General features: G+C 39.9%; 1 protein-coding gene across 4 annotated transcripts in view; it reads right to left on the reverse strand.

Moving 5' to 3' along the window:
* The window catches only part of CTNNA3 (catenin alpha 3), a 2003993-nt gene that overhangs the window by 1848277 nt on the left and 135907 nt on the right, over positions 1–19809 (reverse strand). For all 4 annotated transcript variants that reach the window (XM_066349268.1, XM_066349266.1, XM_066349267.1 and 1 more), the window contains exon 3: positions 7229–7421. In XM_066349268.1, the coding sequence (XP_066205365.1) occupies positions 7229–7421 (193 nt within the window). The remainder of the gene's footprint in view (positions 1–7228; positions 7422–19809) is intronic.

Consider the following 19809-nt stretch of genomic DNA (forward strand, 5'->3'; position numbering starts at 1 on the left):
CTCTAAAGCTCTTTAAGGTATGTTTAACAAAGATGATACATACTTATTGTAAAAAAAACTTTCTATCAGTACAAAAGAGTATATAAAGATCACATTTTCTGCTTTACTTGTCACATTCCCTAGAGGTGTATATCCTTCCAGTTGTCTGTAACTATGCCCACCATATTTTCAATGCATATAAAACATACATCTATACTCTCTTTTTTTTCACACATTTTCCTCAGTTAACATACCATCTGCAGTTTTTTTTTTCCATTCAATAGTATATCTCAGCCTGACCAGGTGGTGGCACAGTGGATAGAGCATTGGACTGGGATGCAAAGGACCCAGATTTGAAACCCCAAGGTCACTGGCTTGAGCGCAGGCACACCAACTTGAATGCCAGGTCACTGGCTTGAGCGTGGGATCATAGACATGACCCCATGGTTGTTGGCTTGAGCCCAAGGTTGCTGGTTTGAACAAGGGGTCACTTGGTCTGCTGTAGCCCCCTACCCCAGTCAAGGCCCCCTGGTCAAGGCACAAATGAGAAAGCAATCAATGAACAACTAAGGAGACTAAGAAGCCACAACAAAGAATTGATGCTTCTCATCTCTCTCTCTTCCTGTCTGTCTGTGTCTGTCTGTCCCCATCTGTCTCTCTCTCTGTCTCTTTCTCTGTCTCTGTCACACACACACACAAAAAAAAATAGTATATCTCAGACTTTTCTTTACATCAGCATGCAGCTCAACCTTATTCTTTTTTACAGATACATAGTATGTCAATTTTATTTATTTAATGTATAATTAACCAATCATCTATGATGAACATTAGATCGTTTCAATGTTATAAACATTGTTGCAATAAATATCACAGTATGTGTATCTTGTCATTAATTTGTAGATAGATTTAAAATTAAAATGTTTGAAAGTACCATTGATAATATCATAGAATATAAATTATACTGATTATGAATCAGAAGATTGTGACTATTGAAATGTCAGTTCAGCACAAATTGATCTACAGATCCAATTTAATCCCAGTCAAAATCCCAATAGTCTTTTTTGTTAAAACTGAGAAGCTGATTCCAAAATTTCTGTGGAAATACAAGGGGCCTAGAATAGCCAAATAAAAATAATTTTTATTTTGATACTTACTATAAGGTACAGAAATCAAGACAACGTATATCACTATAAGGACAGACGAATAAATAGAACAGAAAAGAGTTCTAAAGTAATAGATTCACTAAGATATGGTCAATTGATTTTCAATAAAGGTGCAAAAGTGAGTCAATTAAGGAAGAATAGGGTTGTTTTGCTTTGATTTCAATAAATGGTACTGGAATAATTAAATTTCCATCTGCCTCCATATGATACTGGATCAACTAAATACCTGTATAAAAATGAGTCATGACCCTAACTCACTCCATTAATAACATTTATTTTCATATAGATTGTAAAGGTAAAAAAACTCAAAAAGCCTCTAGATGATAACATACGAAAATATCTTCTTGATCTTGTAATAGCAAAGTTTTTTAACTTGAAAATCTTTATCAATAAAGGAATAAAATTATTAACCAGAATTTGTCAAAATTACTCCTGAATTGTCAAAAATGCTTAATAAAAGGGAGAAGATAGTTTTAATTTACAGTTAACAAAGGACTCATATATAAAAAATATAAAAAGTCATCAGGGAAATACAAATTAAAGCCACATGGAATACTACTACATGCCCTTGAATTTGATATACTGACAGTTATTAACACGAACTTACTAAGATTGTAGAGCAATTTGAATTGATATACTTTACTGATGAGAGTGTCAACTAAAAATCCACTTTGGAAAACCATTTGGTAATATCTATTAAAGCTGAGTTTATATTTCATGAAAGCAATTTCATTTCTTGGTATAAACCCAACAAGGTTGTCTATATTCATGCATCAAAAGTCATGCACAAATATGTACATAGCAGCAATGTTCATTAAAGTAAAAATATGGAAACAACTCAAATGTACATCAACAGTATAATAAATAAATAAACTATGATCTATTAAACAACAAAATGAATGAATATGGTAAGATCCCACAAACATACATTGATGCATAGTGGTGTAGTAAATAGAGTGTCAACCTGGAACATTGAGGTCCCCAGTTCAAAACTCCAGGCTTGCTTGGTCAAGACACATATAAGAAACAATCAATGAACAACTGAAGTGAAGAAGCAACTATGAGTTGATGCTTCTCTCTCTCTAAAATCAATAAAAAGAAATATTTTTTTAAAAAATTAACAAAAGAAGCCAGACTCAAGAGATAATATACTATATTATCTCACTTACATAAAGTTCTTTAAAAATGCAAAAAAAAAAACAAAAACCCTATATAACAGTCACCTTTGAAAAGAGGTTGTAGGAGGTACACAGGGGTACTTCCAGGGTTCTACTGGTGTTCTGTTTCTTGAGCTGGGTGGAGGTTACATTAGTGTGTTCACCGTGTAAATATATGTTCAATTGCTCACAATAATGTATGCTTTTTTCTGTATATATATTATTCTTGATAAATCATTTAAAAACCTTAACTATAACCCATCATGTGACTTATAAGCAATGTCTATAGACTGTAAGGGAGTAGAGGCTATATAATGGTAGTATACTATATGCCAGGGGTCCCCAAACTACGGCCCGCGGGCCGCACGCGGCCCCCTGAGGCCATTTATCCGGCCCCCACCACACTTCCGGAAGGGGCACCTCTTTCATTGGTGGTCAGTGAGAGGAGCACAGGATGCGACGCATCCTGGAGTACTGTATGTGGTGGCGCCGCAAAGTGCAGCGTCGCTCACGTACAATACTACTTCTGGTGACGCAGGATGCACGGTCATGGCTCCAGAAGCACGTCATATCACTTGTTACGGCTAGCAGTGACAAATATGGAACTGGACATTGACCATCTCATTAGCCAAAAGCAGGCCCATAGTTCCCATTGAAATACTGGTCAGTTTGTTGATTTAAATTTACTTGTTTTTTATTTTAAATATTGTATTTGTTCCCGTTTTATTTTTTTACTTTAAAATAAGATATGTGCAGTATGCATAGGGATTTGTTCATAGTTTTTTTTTATAGTCCGGCCCTCCAATGGTCTGAGGGACAGTGAACTGGCCCCCTGTGTAAAAAGTTTGGGGACCCCTGCTATATGCTATAGGTAAAACATGTAATCCAGACATTGTAAACAATTTTTAGCTAATTTCTAGGTTATTGTTACATGAATATTCTAAAACTATTTAAACAAAATACTGGATTTAATACCTGACTATTGTCTAGAGGTTAAGTATAGGGGTAAACTATAAGATTATGAGTGGCCATAAATAATCAATATGTGGACCAACTTTGTTGGATCTCTACATTTCTACCCACATAACACCTTTGCTCTCACCATCCTCCCCTAATACTTTCTAGGTCTCATCTTCCCCAGGCAAGTTCTTTAGGTAACCAAATATCCACATGACTTATCACTTCAAGTTTCTAAGTAAAGCCACTAAAGGCAGTAAAACTGAATCCTGTAGTAAGCTATATAAAGTACACTAGGTTTTCATTAAAAGAAATTTTCTAAATTAGTCTCAAAATTCTTCTTGAAAATAAGTCAGTAAATAGTTATACAAATATCCTTTGCTTTCAATATTTTTTTCACTTTTCCAAATACTTTAAATTTATCATTTGCTCTTCAAGGCCTTCAAATTAGGCCTCCACTGAAAAAGCCCTTAAAAGGAAAAACTAGCCCTGGCTCAGCAGTAGATTGGCCTGGTGTGTGGATGTCCTGGGTTCGATTCCTGGTCAGGACACACAGGAGAAGCGACCATTTGCTTCTCCACCCCCCCCCCTTCTATCTCTTTCTCTCTCTCTTCCCCTCCTGCAGCCATGGCTCGATTGGTTCCAGCACGTACATTGGCTCCAGGAGTTGAGGATGGCTCTGTGGAGCCTTCTCATCAGGTGCTAAAAAATAGCTCAATTGCTGTTGTCAGGTGGATCCCGGTCAGGTTGCATGTAGGAGTCTGTCTCTCTATCTCCCCTCCTCTCACTTGAAAAAGAAGAAAAAATATTCAAAAAAAAAAAAAACCCTGAAAACTATTTTAAATACATTTATATTATCACATATAGTTGCTTAGTTCAGAATCCATTCTCCTGACACCTTCACTCCACCACTGAGCTAACATTCCTTCCAAGATTTTAGGAGCTGTGCTCTCACTATCCCTGTCTCTGTTATCCATAGAGTTAGCATAGCCATTCCCCAAATTCCAGAACCATTTGCACTTTTTGCTGCTTTCCTCTCACACTCGAGTGGCCGTGGCTGAATTTGGCAGCCTGTCAAAAAGAATCAGAATACAAAGAACTTGGAGATCTTTAACCAGATGTACTTGTTGTCTATACAGCATATGGCATGTATGTGTTTCGCACACTATAACAGAACACAGTGAGGGATGTATTGCATAATCAGTATCTAAACAGCTTCTGAGAACTTCTCTTTCAAATAATTTACATATTGTGAGCTAAAAACATTGACTGACTTTAAAAAATACCATTTTGTGATGATTCTTGTTTCCTTCTAAGAATGACCAGTGTCCTACATATTTATTACCAGGCAGTTTATGGAAACTATGCTATCAAATAGATCATATTTTTTGAAAGAAACAATACCAGAATAGTATTTGTATTCCAAACCATTGACTTGGCAATAAAACCTTAACTGAGTAATTTCTTATCAGAGTAATTTCTCATGACAGCAAAGATAAAACCATTATAAAATTTTATAATATAAAGTGACAAAATGATGCATAAATTTTTTATTTATAACATTTATCAGGTGTCTGTTATATGTCAGACATTGCTAATAAAAAAATGGTCTAGCCCTGGCCAGTTGGCTCAGTGGTAGAGCGTCAGTCTGGTGTGCAGAAGTCCCGGGTTCAATTCCCGGCCAGGGCACACAGGAGAAGCGCCCATCTGCTTCTCCACCCCTCCCCCTCTTCTTCCTCTCTGTCTCTCTCTTCCCCTCCCGCAGTGGAGGCTCCATTGGAGCAAAAGATGGCCCGGGCGCTGGGGATGGCTCCTTGGCCTCTGCCCCAGGCGCTAGAGTGGCTCTGGTCGCAGCAGAGCGATGCCCCGGAGGGGCAGAGCATCGCCCCCTGGTGGGCAGAGCATCCTGCCCCTGGTGGGTGTGCCAGGTGGATCCCGGTCCGGCGCATGCGGGAGTCTGTCTGACTATCTCTCCCCGTTTCCAGCTTCAGAAAAATACAAAAAAAAAAAAAATGGTCTAGATTTACTGAACAAGTAAATGAATGTTTGCTGCATGGGGTAGTAAGTCCAATGAAAGAGAGATGCTCAGAATCTCTGGGGTTCAGTTAACACTTCCTGGAAAAGATGACCCAGGCTGAGTTTTGCTGCTGAGTAAGAATTGGCTGAATGAGAAAAGCAGATATAAACAGGTAAAAAGCAACATGGACCATTCAAGATACTCAGAGTTCCTTTTTAAAGGAAAGTTTGAGAGGAGACAGAATCAGAAAATGAGAAGGGAGAAAATGGTAGAAGCCAAATTATGAAATGCTGAGGGAGTTTTAACTTATCCAAAAAAATGTCTCCCTAATTCTTTAAAAACTACTAAAATGGATTTTAAGCATGGAAGTAAAATGAGTAGATTTTCATTTTTAAAAGATATATTTGTTGATTTTGGGTGATGGGCACACAACACAATGTATAGATCACGTACCATGGAGACATACATCTGAAACCTGTGTGGTCCTATGGACCAATGTCACCACATTAAATTCAATTTCTAAGTTATAAAATTAAAAATAAAAAGAAATAAAAAAGAAATGTCAAAAAGTAAAATATATAGATTATATATAGATATTTATTGATAGATGGTAGACAGATAGATGATAGATAGATAATAGATAGATAGATAGATAGATGATAGATAGATAGATAGATAGATAGATAGATAGATAGATAGATAGATAGATAACAAATAGATTTGATTTGGTATGGGATAAGGTTAAAGCAGTAATCCTGAATTTGGGAAACACATTAGAAATGGAGAAGAGGGAACAGATTTGAGAGGCAAAAGGAGATACAATTTGTTGAACGTAAAAGACTATCTACGAGAGAAGATAGAATGAGAACAGAGTCTAAACTGACTTGGTGACTAGGTGGATGATGGTACCAGGGCACAGAAGAAGGAGAGAGGTGGTTCTGAGGCAGCAGGGAGGAATGATAAATTCATTCCAAATTATGTTGTACATTGTGTTTTCTATATATTGTCCAAAAAATCCCTAGAAATAAAAATCACATATAAAGTACAAAAAAATTACTCCTCTGTATTAGACCTAAAGCTTATTGTGGCTATTATATTCATCTTCATTATTTAATTAGCAAAGATTTCCTGATTTTCTTAAAGTTATGTTGGAGATTGGGAGGAGGAAAATATCTGAACACCCAAAGTCTCTTACAAAATAGAACAGAAAAATTTAAATTTCCTATCCTCTCAGAATAGTTCCTTGCAGGAAGCTGATGTAGAAAATCATTCCATTGACCAAAGGATATTGAGTAGTTTTTTTTTTAAGTAACCAGTAAATGAGACTTACATTTATTAGAAAACTATTATACTCTCATAAGTAAAGATATCAGAATATAAAATATATATTTTCATTATGTAATATTAACACAGCAAGAACACAAGTTATGTATAGTTTGTGCAAACTATTTTTTTTTTAATTTAGAAAATCTAAACCTCCAGAATATGAAAAAAATAAAAAAAATGTACTTCAGAGGTAGTCAGAAACTTCTATCTCCAACTGTTTACAAGGAACATGATAATCTATGCATGGGAAAATATGTCTTCAGCTCCATTAGTCATTTCTCCATTAGTCATTTTTTGTCATTATATGACAAAAAAGGTATACACTTCTCTTTGTTTATCATGGATAAACTGTGACATGGTGAGGGGAAGGAGTTGCCTGGAGGACCTGAACAACTAACTAAAGGGAGAACCAGGAAGGGTCTCTGAGCCTTGGAACTGTTTAATGAGCCGCTCTGTCTCCCACAGCTAGCTCCTCAGAACTCTAAAAAACAAAACAAAATAAAAACAAACAAACAAACAAAAAACCCTGATAACTCAAATCAGAAAAAAAAAACCTCACAAATTTTATTCAGTAACTAACACCCCAAGGTATGCAATTTGCCCCTGACCAAGAAGACTGGGGTACTCACTTTCTTTGCGAACTTCCTCAAGTGTAGCAGTCAGCTCTTCCTTCAAAACTGTGGCTTCCAGGGCAATCTTCTCTCCTTTGTCTAATAAATTCCAAGTTGCTTCTTCCACAGAAGCTAGAAGAACTCTGGCTCTTTTTGAACATCCTTTTTTCCTGTTAGAAGGATTCTGGGGACAATTTACAAGTGTAGTAACCTAAAATTGGAAAAATACAAGTCACCCATTAGACAAATTGTGAGGAGAACACAGTGCTGGGATGTCATAGCCCAGAACAAAAGGAAGTAAATCGTAGAAACAGGAAGTATATCACAGAAAAATAGAGTAGTAGTAGTAGTACATCCCCAAAAGCCAAGGCACCAAGAGCAGCATTATCAGCCACGGCAAAGTTCCCTCGTAATCGTAGGTGAGAAGGGAGGGAATGAGATAAGCCTGAGAGATTGAATCTTGTCAGGTTTTCCCACTGGAACAATGCTTTGAAAGACTGTATGTGTACATATGTGTTGTTTTAATTACAGAAACATCATATGGGAAAAGAATACAGAAGCTTGATAAAGCAGTCAAAAATAAGGAAAAATGGAAAATTATAGATCTCAAAAATATCAAATAATTATAAAATAAAATGTATATCACTTTGTAGCCAGCAATCTATATCAACAGGGAGGCAAAAATAATTATAATTATTCTATTTAGGCTTAGAAGAGAGGTTATTAATATTAGAGGGGTGGAAACTACTCCAAAACATAAAGCAGTGGTTATCTCTGTAGAACAAAACCCAAATTTGTACCATAACCTACGTTTCTGGCCCTTTGTAACCTCTCTTACCTGTCATTATATACTCTTGTTACTCAGTTGGGCTCTCCAACAGGTCCCACTCAAAGTCCTCCATCAAGAAGCCTTCCTGGTGACCCCTATCCCCATCCCTACCACTCTGCCCCTCACCCCACTTCACAGTTCTTCGTAACACTTATAGAGCTTGAGATTTTAACTTGTTTACATGTTTATGGCATGCGTCCAATACTAAAATGTAAACTCATGAAAGCAAGAAATACATTTTGTTCTCCAGCACCTAGAACAATATACAAGGTAGGTGTTCAATAAATATTATATGAATGGATTAATGAATATAGTTGAAAAGAAGTTTTTAATGTCTATATTTTGAATTGCCTGAATATGTTAATAATGAACACTTAATACTTTTGTAGCTCACTATTTTGTAACTAAACTCATTATTTTGAGACAGAAATTAAGCAATTATATTTGGAACAGAACCTCATACCAAATTACATTGTTAAAAATATCCGTTCCTTAATTAAACTTTGTATCCCAATAACAAAATTTGGTTAGGATTTCCATGTGTAAAGCTTGACAATTACTATCCTAGAGGAAGAAAAAAACTTGAATCAGTATTTAAAGGAGAAGTGCTGAAATTTTAATTGAAAGCTAGATTTCTGCATGTCATCAAATTGCCAAGCTTTATAATAATCATGTGCCATTTCATTGACGACAGACATACATACATATATAACCCTCCCTGCTCTGTAGCCTTGAGAATTTTGCTCATCGATGGAGCATTAAACATTTATTTATTTGGATATCTGAGCCCAATTTTTTAATTAGAAACTAAGAAAGAACTTACAAGCTATAAGGAAATATGTGAATAAAAATAATTGTTGTCTGCCCTTTTATTCCCCTTCTCATGTCCAACATAACCTCTGTTTTAGTCTAATTTGCTTAATTTCCGTGAGCATAACCCAGAATGGAATGCCTTGCAGTAAACCTTTGTTTCCTCTCTTGGAAAATGAGAACAATCATATTATCCTATATAACTATGTGAAGGTTAAGTAATGCAAAATGTTTTGTAAAATGCATAACATGACACAAATATTGGTTGCCACTTTATGTGTACTTTCTAGTTCATTTCTACATTGAAACAGAAAATCTGTTGAGATCCCTGTCAAAAGTATTCTTTCAAAGTCTAACTTTATTTTTCTCTTGGGGTTATCTGTGCTGAATGTGATGAAGGCAGTTAACAAAGCACATTCTATGTTTTACAATCAGCCAAATAGGGCTATGTGTCTCTATCATGCATTATATAAAAAGGATAATAAGACTGACTTATTACATTGGTTTTCACATACTCTAAAAAGCAAATATCTCACTATTGTCAATCTAATTTATATATCAAGAGTTAAAAGACAGTTGTTCAGATTAAGACAAATTATGGCACCTAGTTTAAAACCTTTGTTCCAAATGAACAATAAGTATCATTGTCTAAGATGTTCCTTCAGCATGTATTCTAAGTGCCACAATTCACGAGGCTTCCCACTGAACATTCCTTTATTATTGTTCAGATCCTCCATGCGCCAAATGTTTTCCATAGAATAACGAGCTTTGAAATTAAAATAAGCATTCCAGAAATGCTTTGTTCCTTATAATAAATGCCAGAGAAGAAAGAAATGTAAAAAGAACATTGTATAACAATGCTGTGCTACCATCAAAAAAAAAATGCAATTGCAACTTGCAAGTTATTCACTTTTATAAACCATAATGCCTGTCTTCTTTTATGATGCTTCAATATGATTGTTGTTGATTAAACTACTGTCAGGTGATGTTTTCAGAAATTTGTTTTATTTCAAAAAGTAAATATGGCTTGAGAATGCTGGAGCAGAGGGATTACCTATAGGATCTAACAACTCCTATCAGTGACTGTCATTCACTACAACAATGATTCTCACCAAGGGTTGTGAGCTGTGCACGTTACTTAAAAGTCTCCCATCTCTTGAAAGAATACCAGCAAACAGTAAAATTAGCTTTCAAGTTATTCTGTAAAATAACTTCTGTTTCCAGACTTCTGGTCAAGATAATAGTGTAAGCAAACATACTCAAATCCTCTCAAAATGACATTAAAATTACAACTAAACTACAGAACAACCATCACTCAGAACTGCCTTAAATCTAGCTGAATGGAAGTCCTACAACTAGGGATTTAAAGAAGAAGCCACATCAAGATTTGTTGGAGGGGAAGAGACACAGAACAGGCTGTTCCCACACCCATGTATGGAGGTTTAAAATCAGGAGAAAGGCCCTGGCCGGTTGGCTCAGTGGTAGAGCATCGGCCTGGCGTGCAAGGGGTCCTGAGTTCGATTCCCAGCCAGGGCACACAGGAGAAGCGCCCATCTGCTTCTCCACCCCTCCCCCTCTCCTTCCTCTCTGTCTCTCTCCTACCCTCCCGCAGCGAGGCTCCATTGGAGCAAAGATGGCCCGGGCGCTGGGGATGGCTCCTTGGCCTCTGCCCCAGGCTCTAGAGGGTCTCTGGTCGCAATAGAGCGACGCCGCCCTGGCCGGTTGGTTCGAGCGTTAGAGCATCGGCCTGGCGTGCAAGGGGTCCTGAGTTCGATTCCCGGCCAGGGCACACAGGAGAAGCGCCCATCTGCTTCTCCACCCCTCCCCCTCTCCTTCCTCTCTGTCTCTCTCTTCCCCTCCCGCAGCCAAGGCTCCATTGGAGCAAAGATGGCCCGGGCGCTGGGGATGGCTCCATGGCCTCTGCCCCAGGCGCTAGAGTGGCTCTGGTCCTGGCAGAGCGATGCCCCGGAGGGGCAGAGCATCGCCCCCTGGTGGGCAGAGCGTCGCCCCTGTGGGCGTGCCGGGTGGATCCCGGTCGGGCACATGCGGGAGTCTGTCTGACTGTCTCTCCCCATTTCCAGCTTCGAAAAAATACAAAAAAAAAAAAAATTAAAAAAAATAAAATAAAATCAGGAGAAATATCTCAACTGGGATGGTTCCCCCTCACCTCCAGGAGTCCCAGGAAACTTCTCTGAAAGGGGCTTGTACATGAACTTACTTGTACTCACCACTCGCTCTGAGCTCCAGCAAGGGGGCAGCAGCTGGAAAGGAACCAGGGACATATGGGGTGGAATGGATTGTCTGGCATCAAGGCAAGAAGTAGGGAGCAGCTTTCTCCCAAACAGAAGTGCTGACAGAGGCCACTGTTCCTTTTCTGAGTCAGAGCTGACAAGCAGGCATCATATCTGAGTTTCCATCAACCTGGTTCACAGTTTGACCTACCCAGGTGATTCCCTGAGACCCAGCCCAATACAACTTGCAGGCCCACCCAAGCCATTTTCAATGGCTTTTCCATACAAATGGTCTCTCTTGCCTCATGTTTTGGACTTTCCTAAAATCTCTCAAACAAGCAGCATCTGACCTCTGAGTACCCCATACCTCCTGCTAAGTGGCCCTAGGCCTGGCACTAGCAGCCACTAACCTTGGTTCAGTTTGGCCTCTCCTGGTCACCCCAATCCCAGTACAAATGGCAGCCATCTGCAAATCAATCTGTCTGTAGCTTGTGCCAGCTGGCTCCAGGAAGGGCACAGGCAGTGGCTAACCTTGCACCTACTGGGAAGTCCCAGAGCCAGTCACCCAATGAATAGCCTCAGACCATGCTGAACCAAATGGTGTATTAAAATATTTAATAAAATACCATATGTTTCACTCCATAAGATGCATGGACATTTTCCCCTCCACTTTGGGGGGAAAAAAGTGAGTCTTATGAAGCGAAAAATATAGTAAATATAATGAAGACAAGCAATCTACCATATATAGAGTTCAAAACACTGGTTATAAGAATGCTCAAGGAACTTAGAACTTCAAAAAAGAAAAAAAAAGACATAAAAGCTATAAAAAAGAACAAGTCAGAAATGAAAGATATACTAACTAAAATGAAGACTAATTTACAGGGAATCAAGAGTAGAGTAGATTGAGCTGAGAATCAAATCAATAATTTGGAATATAAGGTAGCAAAAAATCACCCAATCAGAGCAGCAAAAAGAAAAAAGAATCCAAAAAAAAATGAAGATAGTATAAGGAGCCGCTGGGACTGAACTTCAGGGTTATCAACATTTGCATTATGGGGGTGCTGGAAGGAGAAGAGAGAAAGAAATTAAAAACTTATTTAAAAAAAATAATGAAAGAAAACTTTCCTAACCTGATGAAAGAAAGAAACATACAAGTCCAGGAAGCACTGAGAATTCCAAACAAGATGAACCCAAAGAGGCCCACATCAAGATACATCATAAATAAAATACAAAAGGTTAAAGACAAAGAGAATCTTAAAAGCAGCAAGAGAAAAGCAGTTGTTACCTACAAGGAAGTTCCCATAAGACTGTCAGCTGACTTCTCAACAAAAACTTGGCAGGCCAGAAAGGAGTAGCAAGAAATATTCAAAGTGGCCTGACCTGTGGTGGCGCAGTGGATAAAGCATTGACCTGGAACACTGAGGTCGCCGGTTCGAAACCCTGGGCTTACCTGGTCAAGGCACATATGGGAGTTGATGCTTCCTGCTCCTCCCTCCTTCTCTCTCTCTCTCTCTCCCTCTTTCTCTTTCTCTCTCTCTCCTCTCTGAAAATTGAATAAAATCTTTGAAAAAAAATAATATATAAAAAAGAAAAATATTCAAAGTAATGAAAACCAAGGACTACAACCAAGATTACTCTACCCAGAAAAGCTATCATTTAGAATCAAAGACATACAACGAGCTTCTCAGACAAGAAAAAGCTTAAAGAAGTTTATCACCACGAAACCAGTATTATATGAAATGTTAAAGGATCTTCTTTAAGAAGAAAAAGTAATGATCAAAAACATTAATAAAATGGCTATAAATACTTATTAACAATTGAATCTAAAGAACAAAATAAATGGACAAGCAGAACAGAAGTTTCATAGATACAGAGAACATTTAACTATTGTCAAATGGGAGGAGATTAGGTAAAAAAAAAAGGTGAAGGGATTAAGAAATACAAATTGGTTGTTACAGAGTAGTTATGGGGATGTAATGTACAGCACAGGGGAAATGGTCAATCAAAAAAACAATTGTACAAAAAAAATGTTTTAATTTAAAAAATAATAATTTGTTATTTTTTCAGTATAAAATCAGTTATATTTTTATAAGAACACAAAAACTTTACTTGGAATTTACAACAAAGACGATTCACATGCAGGTCCAAGTCCATGTCTTGCTAACCTTTCTTTTTATCACTGATTCACAACTTTCCAATCCCCCATTCTCAGACCTTAGGGGTCCCTCTTATATGGAAAATCTTCAACACCAGGCTTACAGTTCTTAAAGAAGAGTTTTCTCCCTTTACCTCAGTCTTTAAATATGTATTAGGCCACAGACATACCTTCATTATAAATATAGAATTCCTCACTAAAATGATCCTAAATTAGAGACCTTAAGTAATATGAAAAGAACAAAGTCCCTACTCTTAATTCTGCATATTGAAAATTCCATAAAACCAGGTGTATTTTTGCCTGACCAGGCAGTGGCGCAGTGGATAGAGCATCGAACTGGGATGCAGGGGATCCAGGTTCAAGACCCTGAGGTCGCCAGCTTGAGCGAGGGCTCATCTAGTTTGAGCAAAAGCTTACCAGCTTGGACCCAAGGTTGCTGGCTCAAGCAAGGGGTTACTCGGTCCGCTGAAGGCCCGTGGTCAGGGCACATATGAGAAAGCAATCAATGAACAACTAAGGTCTCGCAACAAAAAAACTGATGATTGATGCTTCTCATTTCTCTCTGTTCCTGTCTGTCTGTCCCTGTCTATCCCTTTCTCTGACTCTCTCTCTGTCCTGTAAAAAACAAACAAATAAACAAAAAACCAAAAAAAAAAAACCAGGCGTATTTTTAATAGTATATAATAATTATATATTAAAATTTAGATTACCAAAAAAAGGGAGGATTTCTAATCTTTCCTCATTCAGGTGTGTTTCTATAAATGCTCCAAAGATACAGAAAATTAATTAATATGCTTAGGGAACCAAGCCATCAACTATCATTCAGAACAACACCAGTCAGTGCAGGACCTTTGCAGGATATGGTGTGAGGTTGTGATTGACTTTCATATGTAGCATCAGTGCAACAATTGCTTTATTACCTCAGACTAAATAAAGCCAGCTTTGTGGAAAGTCTTCTCTAATGCCAACTTGGGTAACATATTTATATTCTACAATCATGTTTTTTCCCAATCTAACTAATTCTTTCATTAACTCTACTATCATATTAGCATAAAAAGGCCATGTTAATAGCTATCTTGCTTCTTGTTTATTTCCTAAAACACTTAGAATTTTAACCTTCCTCCAATAGCTTACAGGAGTCTTCAGGGCTACTTTTGCTTCCTTGCACTAATTTTAATGTGTGAAATAAAATATAAGACAGTTAAGGAATGTTAGTTAGCTAAAACTTCAAATAGAATTCTGAAAGAAATTTAAAAGGTAGGAAAATTGTCTATAGATAAGTAAAACCAGTGATCCCTTTGAAGTTAAAGATATTATCCAATCTTGCATGGATTTCAAATCATTGAAAATTTCAACTGTTCTGATTTCCTACCAAAACAACATTTGTTGTATTAACAAAAGTACTAGGCTAAGAATGAAGTGTTGGGAATCTATGCATACCCCTCAGCTAACATTCAACACTCCTCCAAAACCAACTAATACCTTCTTTTAGTTTAGTTCATGTCAATAACCATTTATTGAACACATATGTTCAAACATAATGCCCTATACATTTAGAAATTAAAGATGTGTAAGCCTCAGTATGGGAAGAGAGATATAACTAGCTGTAATATAAATGGCAAAATGATAACTGCTTACACTTATAAATACAAAGTCCTAAAAAGATTGGAAACTTTCACAAGGATTAAAGAGGGTTTACGAGAACAGCCTTTAAGGACAGATCGTTTTCTGCCAGGAGAGATTGAGAAGGTGAGCCAGGTCACCTGAACCATGTGCAAAGGGGCCAAGATGGAAATTATTTTTGTCTGAGAGTAGCAGACACTGAAGTTTGGCAAAATGTGAAGTAAAGACAGGAATTTGGGCAAGAAATAAGGTTAGGAAGTAGGCTATAGCTTAAATATGCTACAGTGTTAAAGTCCAAGGAAAGAATGTTTAATTCAATAAGCAACAGACACTTCACACAGTGTGCCTACAGTGGAAGCTTTCTTTGTCCAGCCTGTATCAGTCTTTCTCTCCTCTATCAGTCTTTCTTACCTCAGAGACTGACATATCTAACCTGAGGTAGAAACCCAGAGTTCCTTGAGGCGACTTCCTCCCTCATCCTTCTCTACAGGTTCTTTGTTTAAGAAGCCTTAGTTTCTCTCAACTCCTTTTCACCCCACAGCCATTGCTTCTCGAGACTGCTCTCTGAATTACTGCCCTATATTCCCTCAAAGCCATGCTCCATGACACAGAAGGTGGGGCATCATAAAGCCTCAATCTCAGCCCCATTCTCCATTTTCTTATGAAAAGTATAAGCATTGTGTGCGACCATCATCACATCTCCAAACCCATCTCGCACTCCCATTAGAACCATCTCTCTACAATGCTAATGTGCTGCACTTGCATAGCATAAGGCCCTCAAATGGCTCCCTGCTGCCTACAAGATAAAATCTAAAGCATGGTTTATAAGGCAATTTATGATCTTACTTCTGACTAAATTTTCACTCTCATCTTCCATTCAGAGTTTAACCACAAACTACTTGATAGGCCCAGAACAGGAAATGTTTGGCAACCTTGACCTAAAATAACTCCCTCCCCTTGTTGCCCTTATAAGTACCTCTCACACCACTCCTGAGTGTTTTGTAATTAGCTGTTAACATACTGCTTCCCCAGCTTTACCATGAACTCCATAAGGTCAGGGGTTTGCCTCATCCTAAAATTCCAGAGCTAGCATACTATAATAATAAATAAATAGTGGTTTACCTAATGAAAATATGAATGAAACTAGATTTTTAGAAACCTTAAACCAAGAGCCACAATGTTGAGTGATTTGTACACAGTAACAGAGAGAGCTGTTAGTTGGTCTGAAATTAAAATTTAAGTTTAACGATAGCACATGGTAGTTTTCATTAAAAGGAATTTCTTAATGCAAGGGATTCTTCCCATGACTAGTATCGTGAAAAAGCAAATTTTTATAAATTCTTAATAAACAGCTCTCCATTTATATTGCTTATTTAAGGTCTGATAAGTTCCAAGTGATCTAAAAATCAATATATATTTATATTCCTTTGAAACTTTTATTTGAAATATTTATGTATTTTTTAAAGACAGATTACATAGTTCATTTTCAAACTATAAATAAAAAGAGCAGGTTCACAATTTTTATTACTGATTTTCATTTTTTTTTAAACCATGTATTAGGGCTGCCTTAAAGTACCACAGAGTGGGTAGCTTAAACCACACAACTTTATTTTCTCACAGTTCTGGAGGCTAGAAATCGAAGATCAAGGCTTCAGCAGGTCTCACTGGTTTGCAGAAAACTACCTTCTTGGAGTTTTTTTTTATTTTTCCAAAGTTAGAAGCAGAAAGGTGCCTGACCAGGTGGTGGCGCAGTGGATAGAGCCTCAGACTGGGATGCAGAGGACCCAGGTTCGAGACCCCGAGGTCGCCAACTTGAGCACAGGCTCAAGCACAGGTGTAAGGTCGGTGGATAGAGGGATAGTCATGAGGGGAACTCAGACCCGCCCACTTTGGCTAGGACCACCCACAATCAAGCCCGCCAAAGGAAGCTTCCCAGGAACCATTTGGAAAGAAGCGATCGTCTGCCAGCCAGTGAAATTTCACCACGTCATAGTAGCTCCACTTCCCTAGAGGGACCCTTTAAATATCTCCCACGCGGTTTAATCCGTGCAACTTCCCTGACCTCCATCTTTCACCTCCATCTCTCTTTCTTTCCTCGGGGCCAGGGAACCTTGCCGGGCGGGGTGTGTGCTCTGTACTCAATAAAGCCGTCTGCTATTCCATACTTTGCAGCTCCAGCCCCGTTCCTTCCTTCGGGGGGCGGGGGGGGGGGGGGGGGGAAATACCTTACATTTTGGTGCCGAAACCCAGAAGGAGTTAGAAGTCTGCAAGGACCGCTCCTTTCCCCTCCCCTCCGAGAAAGAACCAGGATCTCCAATCTCCAACCCACTTCGGCGCATGGTGCGGTAAGTCCCCTGCCTCCAGCTTTCCTCTCAGTTCTTTCCTCCGAGACTCCCTGTCCGAAACCGTAGCTAAGTCAGGGAAGTCTTTTCCATCCGTCCGAGTGAGCGTGTGCTTGTGGAGACCTCCCCAAGCACATCCACTTTCTATCATGGCTGGACCTTGAGTTTTTAGGACACTAATACTCAAGTCTGACCACTCCGAGAACTGAGGGCAGCTGTGAACGCACAGGAATCTCCCTCCCTAAGGAAGAAGAAACTGTTCTTCTTCTCTGCTGTGGCCAGGCCACAAAACCCACTCAATTAGCCTCCTGAAGGGACTTTCGGTGTTAACACCCTCACCAATTTAACTATCGCCAAAAAAGCTGGGAACTGATTGGAGATCTCTTACATACATGGCTTCTAATTATTCGCGCACCTGTCCTTAATCTCTGTACTGCCTGTTCCACCGCACGGCCCTTTTTCTGGCCAGAGAAACCTCACCTAAAACCTTTACTCCTAATCTTTCCTTCTCCATGGACTCCAAACTCTCTCTCCCCTCCCTTCGCAAAAACCTGTTTCTTATTCGCCATCTACTACCATCTCTTTCTCCTCCCCTGCTGGCTAGGGGCCCCTCCCTTCACTGTGTTCTCTAGTCCCTCCTCCATCAGGCCATTCTCAGCCTGCCATTGGCTCTTACACTGGTTTTCAGGACAACCAACCCCAATTTTCTTACAGGAAGTTCCTGCCCTGTCCTGCCTTTGGCTCCAGCGTTTTTCCTGTGGGATCTGGGTGCCGGGCTCTGCACGAGCCCCCCCTCCTCTTATTCCCAATCCCCCAAACCCCTATCCGGAACCTGTGAACATGGCATTTAAAGTTTTTAACGGTCCCAATTAGTAAAAGAAGGCCAAGGCTGTTTTGCCAGGCCCCCATGCAGCAGAAGGTAACGCTCCAAACCCCGACTCTTGTGGCAACCCTGAGACCAGCAGAGTCACCAGCAGCTTGCTTTAAGTGTGGCAAGCAGGACCACTGGTCCTGGCAGGGCCCCTGCCGGTGGCTGCCCACTGAGCCCTGCCCTGACTACAAGCAGCCCAGTCACTGGCGGAGTGATTGCCCCTTTGGGCAACAGGTTTTTTCCTCAGCGCCTCTACGTGGAGGACAAGTCACCCAAATGGAAGGCCAATCCAGCCAGGTGGGTGCATCGCTCGAACTCCTAGGACACGGCCTGGACTCAGAGAACCCAGGGTTCTGCAACAAGTGAGTAAGTCCATCTCCATCTCATTTCTTGTGGACATGGGGGCTGCCTTCTCTGTTTTTGCCTTTATACTCTGGACCTCTAGTTCCCTCACAGGTTTCGGTTATGGGAATGAATGGGACCCTCTTCCTTTTCCCTTTTTACGCCACTTCTGACATGCAGTTCTGCCTCAAGCTTGCCTCCTTATAGGGCCACTGGCAGTCGGAACCACTGGACTTCATCCATCTCCAGCTCACCAAAAGGCTGGACCCTGCAAATTCCCCTATTACTCCTCTCTTTTTTTTTAAATCCTTACAGGACCGCATCTGCGAAGTTTCTCCAGTCACAGCCACACAGATGTTCCTCCTGACACCGCCCCAAAGCCACCACCTTCTGATCTCCCCCTCCCCACGATGCCCCTATTCAGCAGGAAGTAGCCAGATGAATAAACGGCGCCCTTTTTCTATTTAACACAAAAGGTCAGAATGTAAAGTCGATGGATAGAGGGATAGTCATGAGGGGAACTCAGACCCGCCCACTTTGGCTAGGACCACCCACAATCAAGCCCGCCAAAGGAAGCTTCCCAGGAACCATTTGGAAAGAAGCGATCGTCTGCCAGCCAGTGAAATTTCACCACGTCATAGTAGCTCCACTTCCCTAGAGGGACCCTTTAAATATCTCCCACGCGGTTTAATCCGTGCAACTTCCCTGACCTCCATCTTGCACCTCCATCTCTCTTTCTTTCCTCCGGGCCAGGGAACCTTGCCAGGAGGGGTGTGCACTCTGTACTCAATAAAGCCATCTGCTATTCCACACTTTGTGGCTGCGGCCCCATTCCTTCCTTCTTACAACAGGTTTGGGCAAAAACTCACCAGCTTGGACTCAAGGTTGCTGGCTCCAGCAAGGGGTTACTCGGTCTGCTGAAGGCCCGCGGTCAAGGCACATATGAGAAAGCAATCAATGAACAACTAAGGTCTTGCAACAAAAAACTGATGATTGATGTTTCTCATCTCTCTCTGTTCCTGTCTGTCTGTCCCTGTCTATCCCTCTCTTTGACTCTCTCTCTGTCTCTGTTAAAAAAAAAAAAAAGAAGCAGGGAGGCAGCCAGACAGACTCCCATATGCTCCCGACTGAGATCTGCCCGGTCTGCCCACCAGGGGGCGATGCTCTGACCATTTGGGGTGTTGCTCCATTGCAGCAAGAGCCATTCTAGCACCTGAGGCGGAGGCCATGGAGCCGTCCTCAGCACCTGAGACAACTTTGCTCGAATGGAGCCTTGGCTGTGGGAGAGGAAGAGAGAGAGAGAGAGAAAGGAGAGGGGGAAGGGTGGAGAAGCAGATGAGCGCTTCTCCTGTGTGCCCTGATCAGAAATTGAACCCAGGACTTCCCTATGCCATTC

This window comes from Saccopteryx leptura, chromosome 9 (assembly GCF_036850995.1).
Source record: "Saccopteryx leptura isolate mSacLep1 chromosome 9, mSacLep1_pri_phased_curated, whole genome shotgun sequence".
In the NCBI taxonomy this organism is placed as follows: domain Eukaryota; kingdom Metazoa; phylum Chordata; class Mammalia; order Chiroptera; family Emballonuridae; genus Saccopteryx; species Saccopteryx leptura.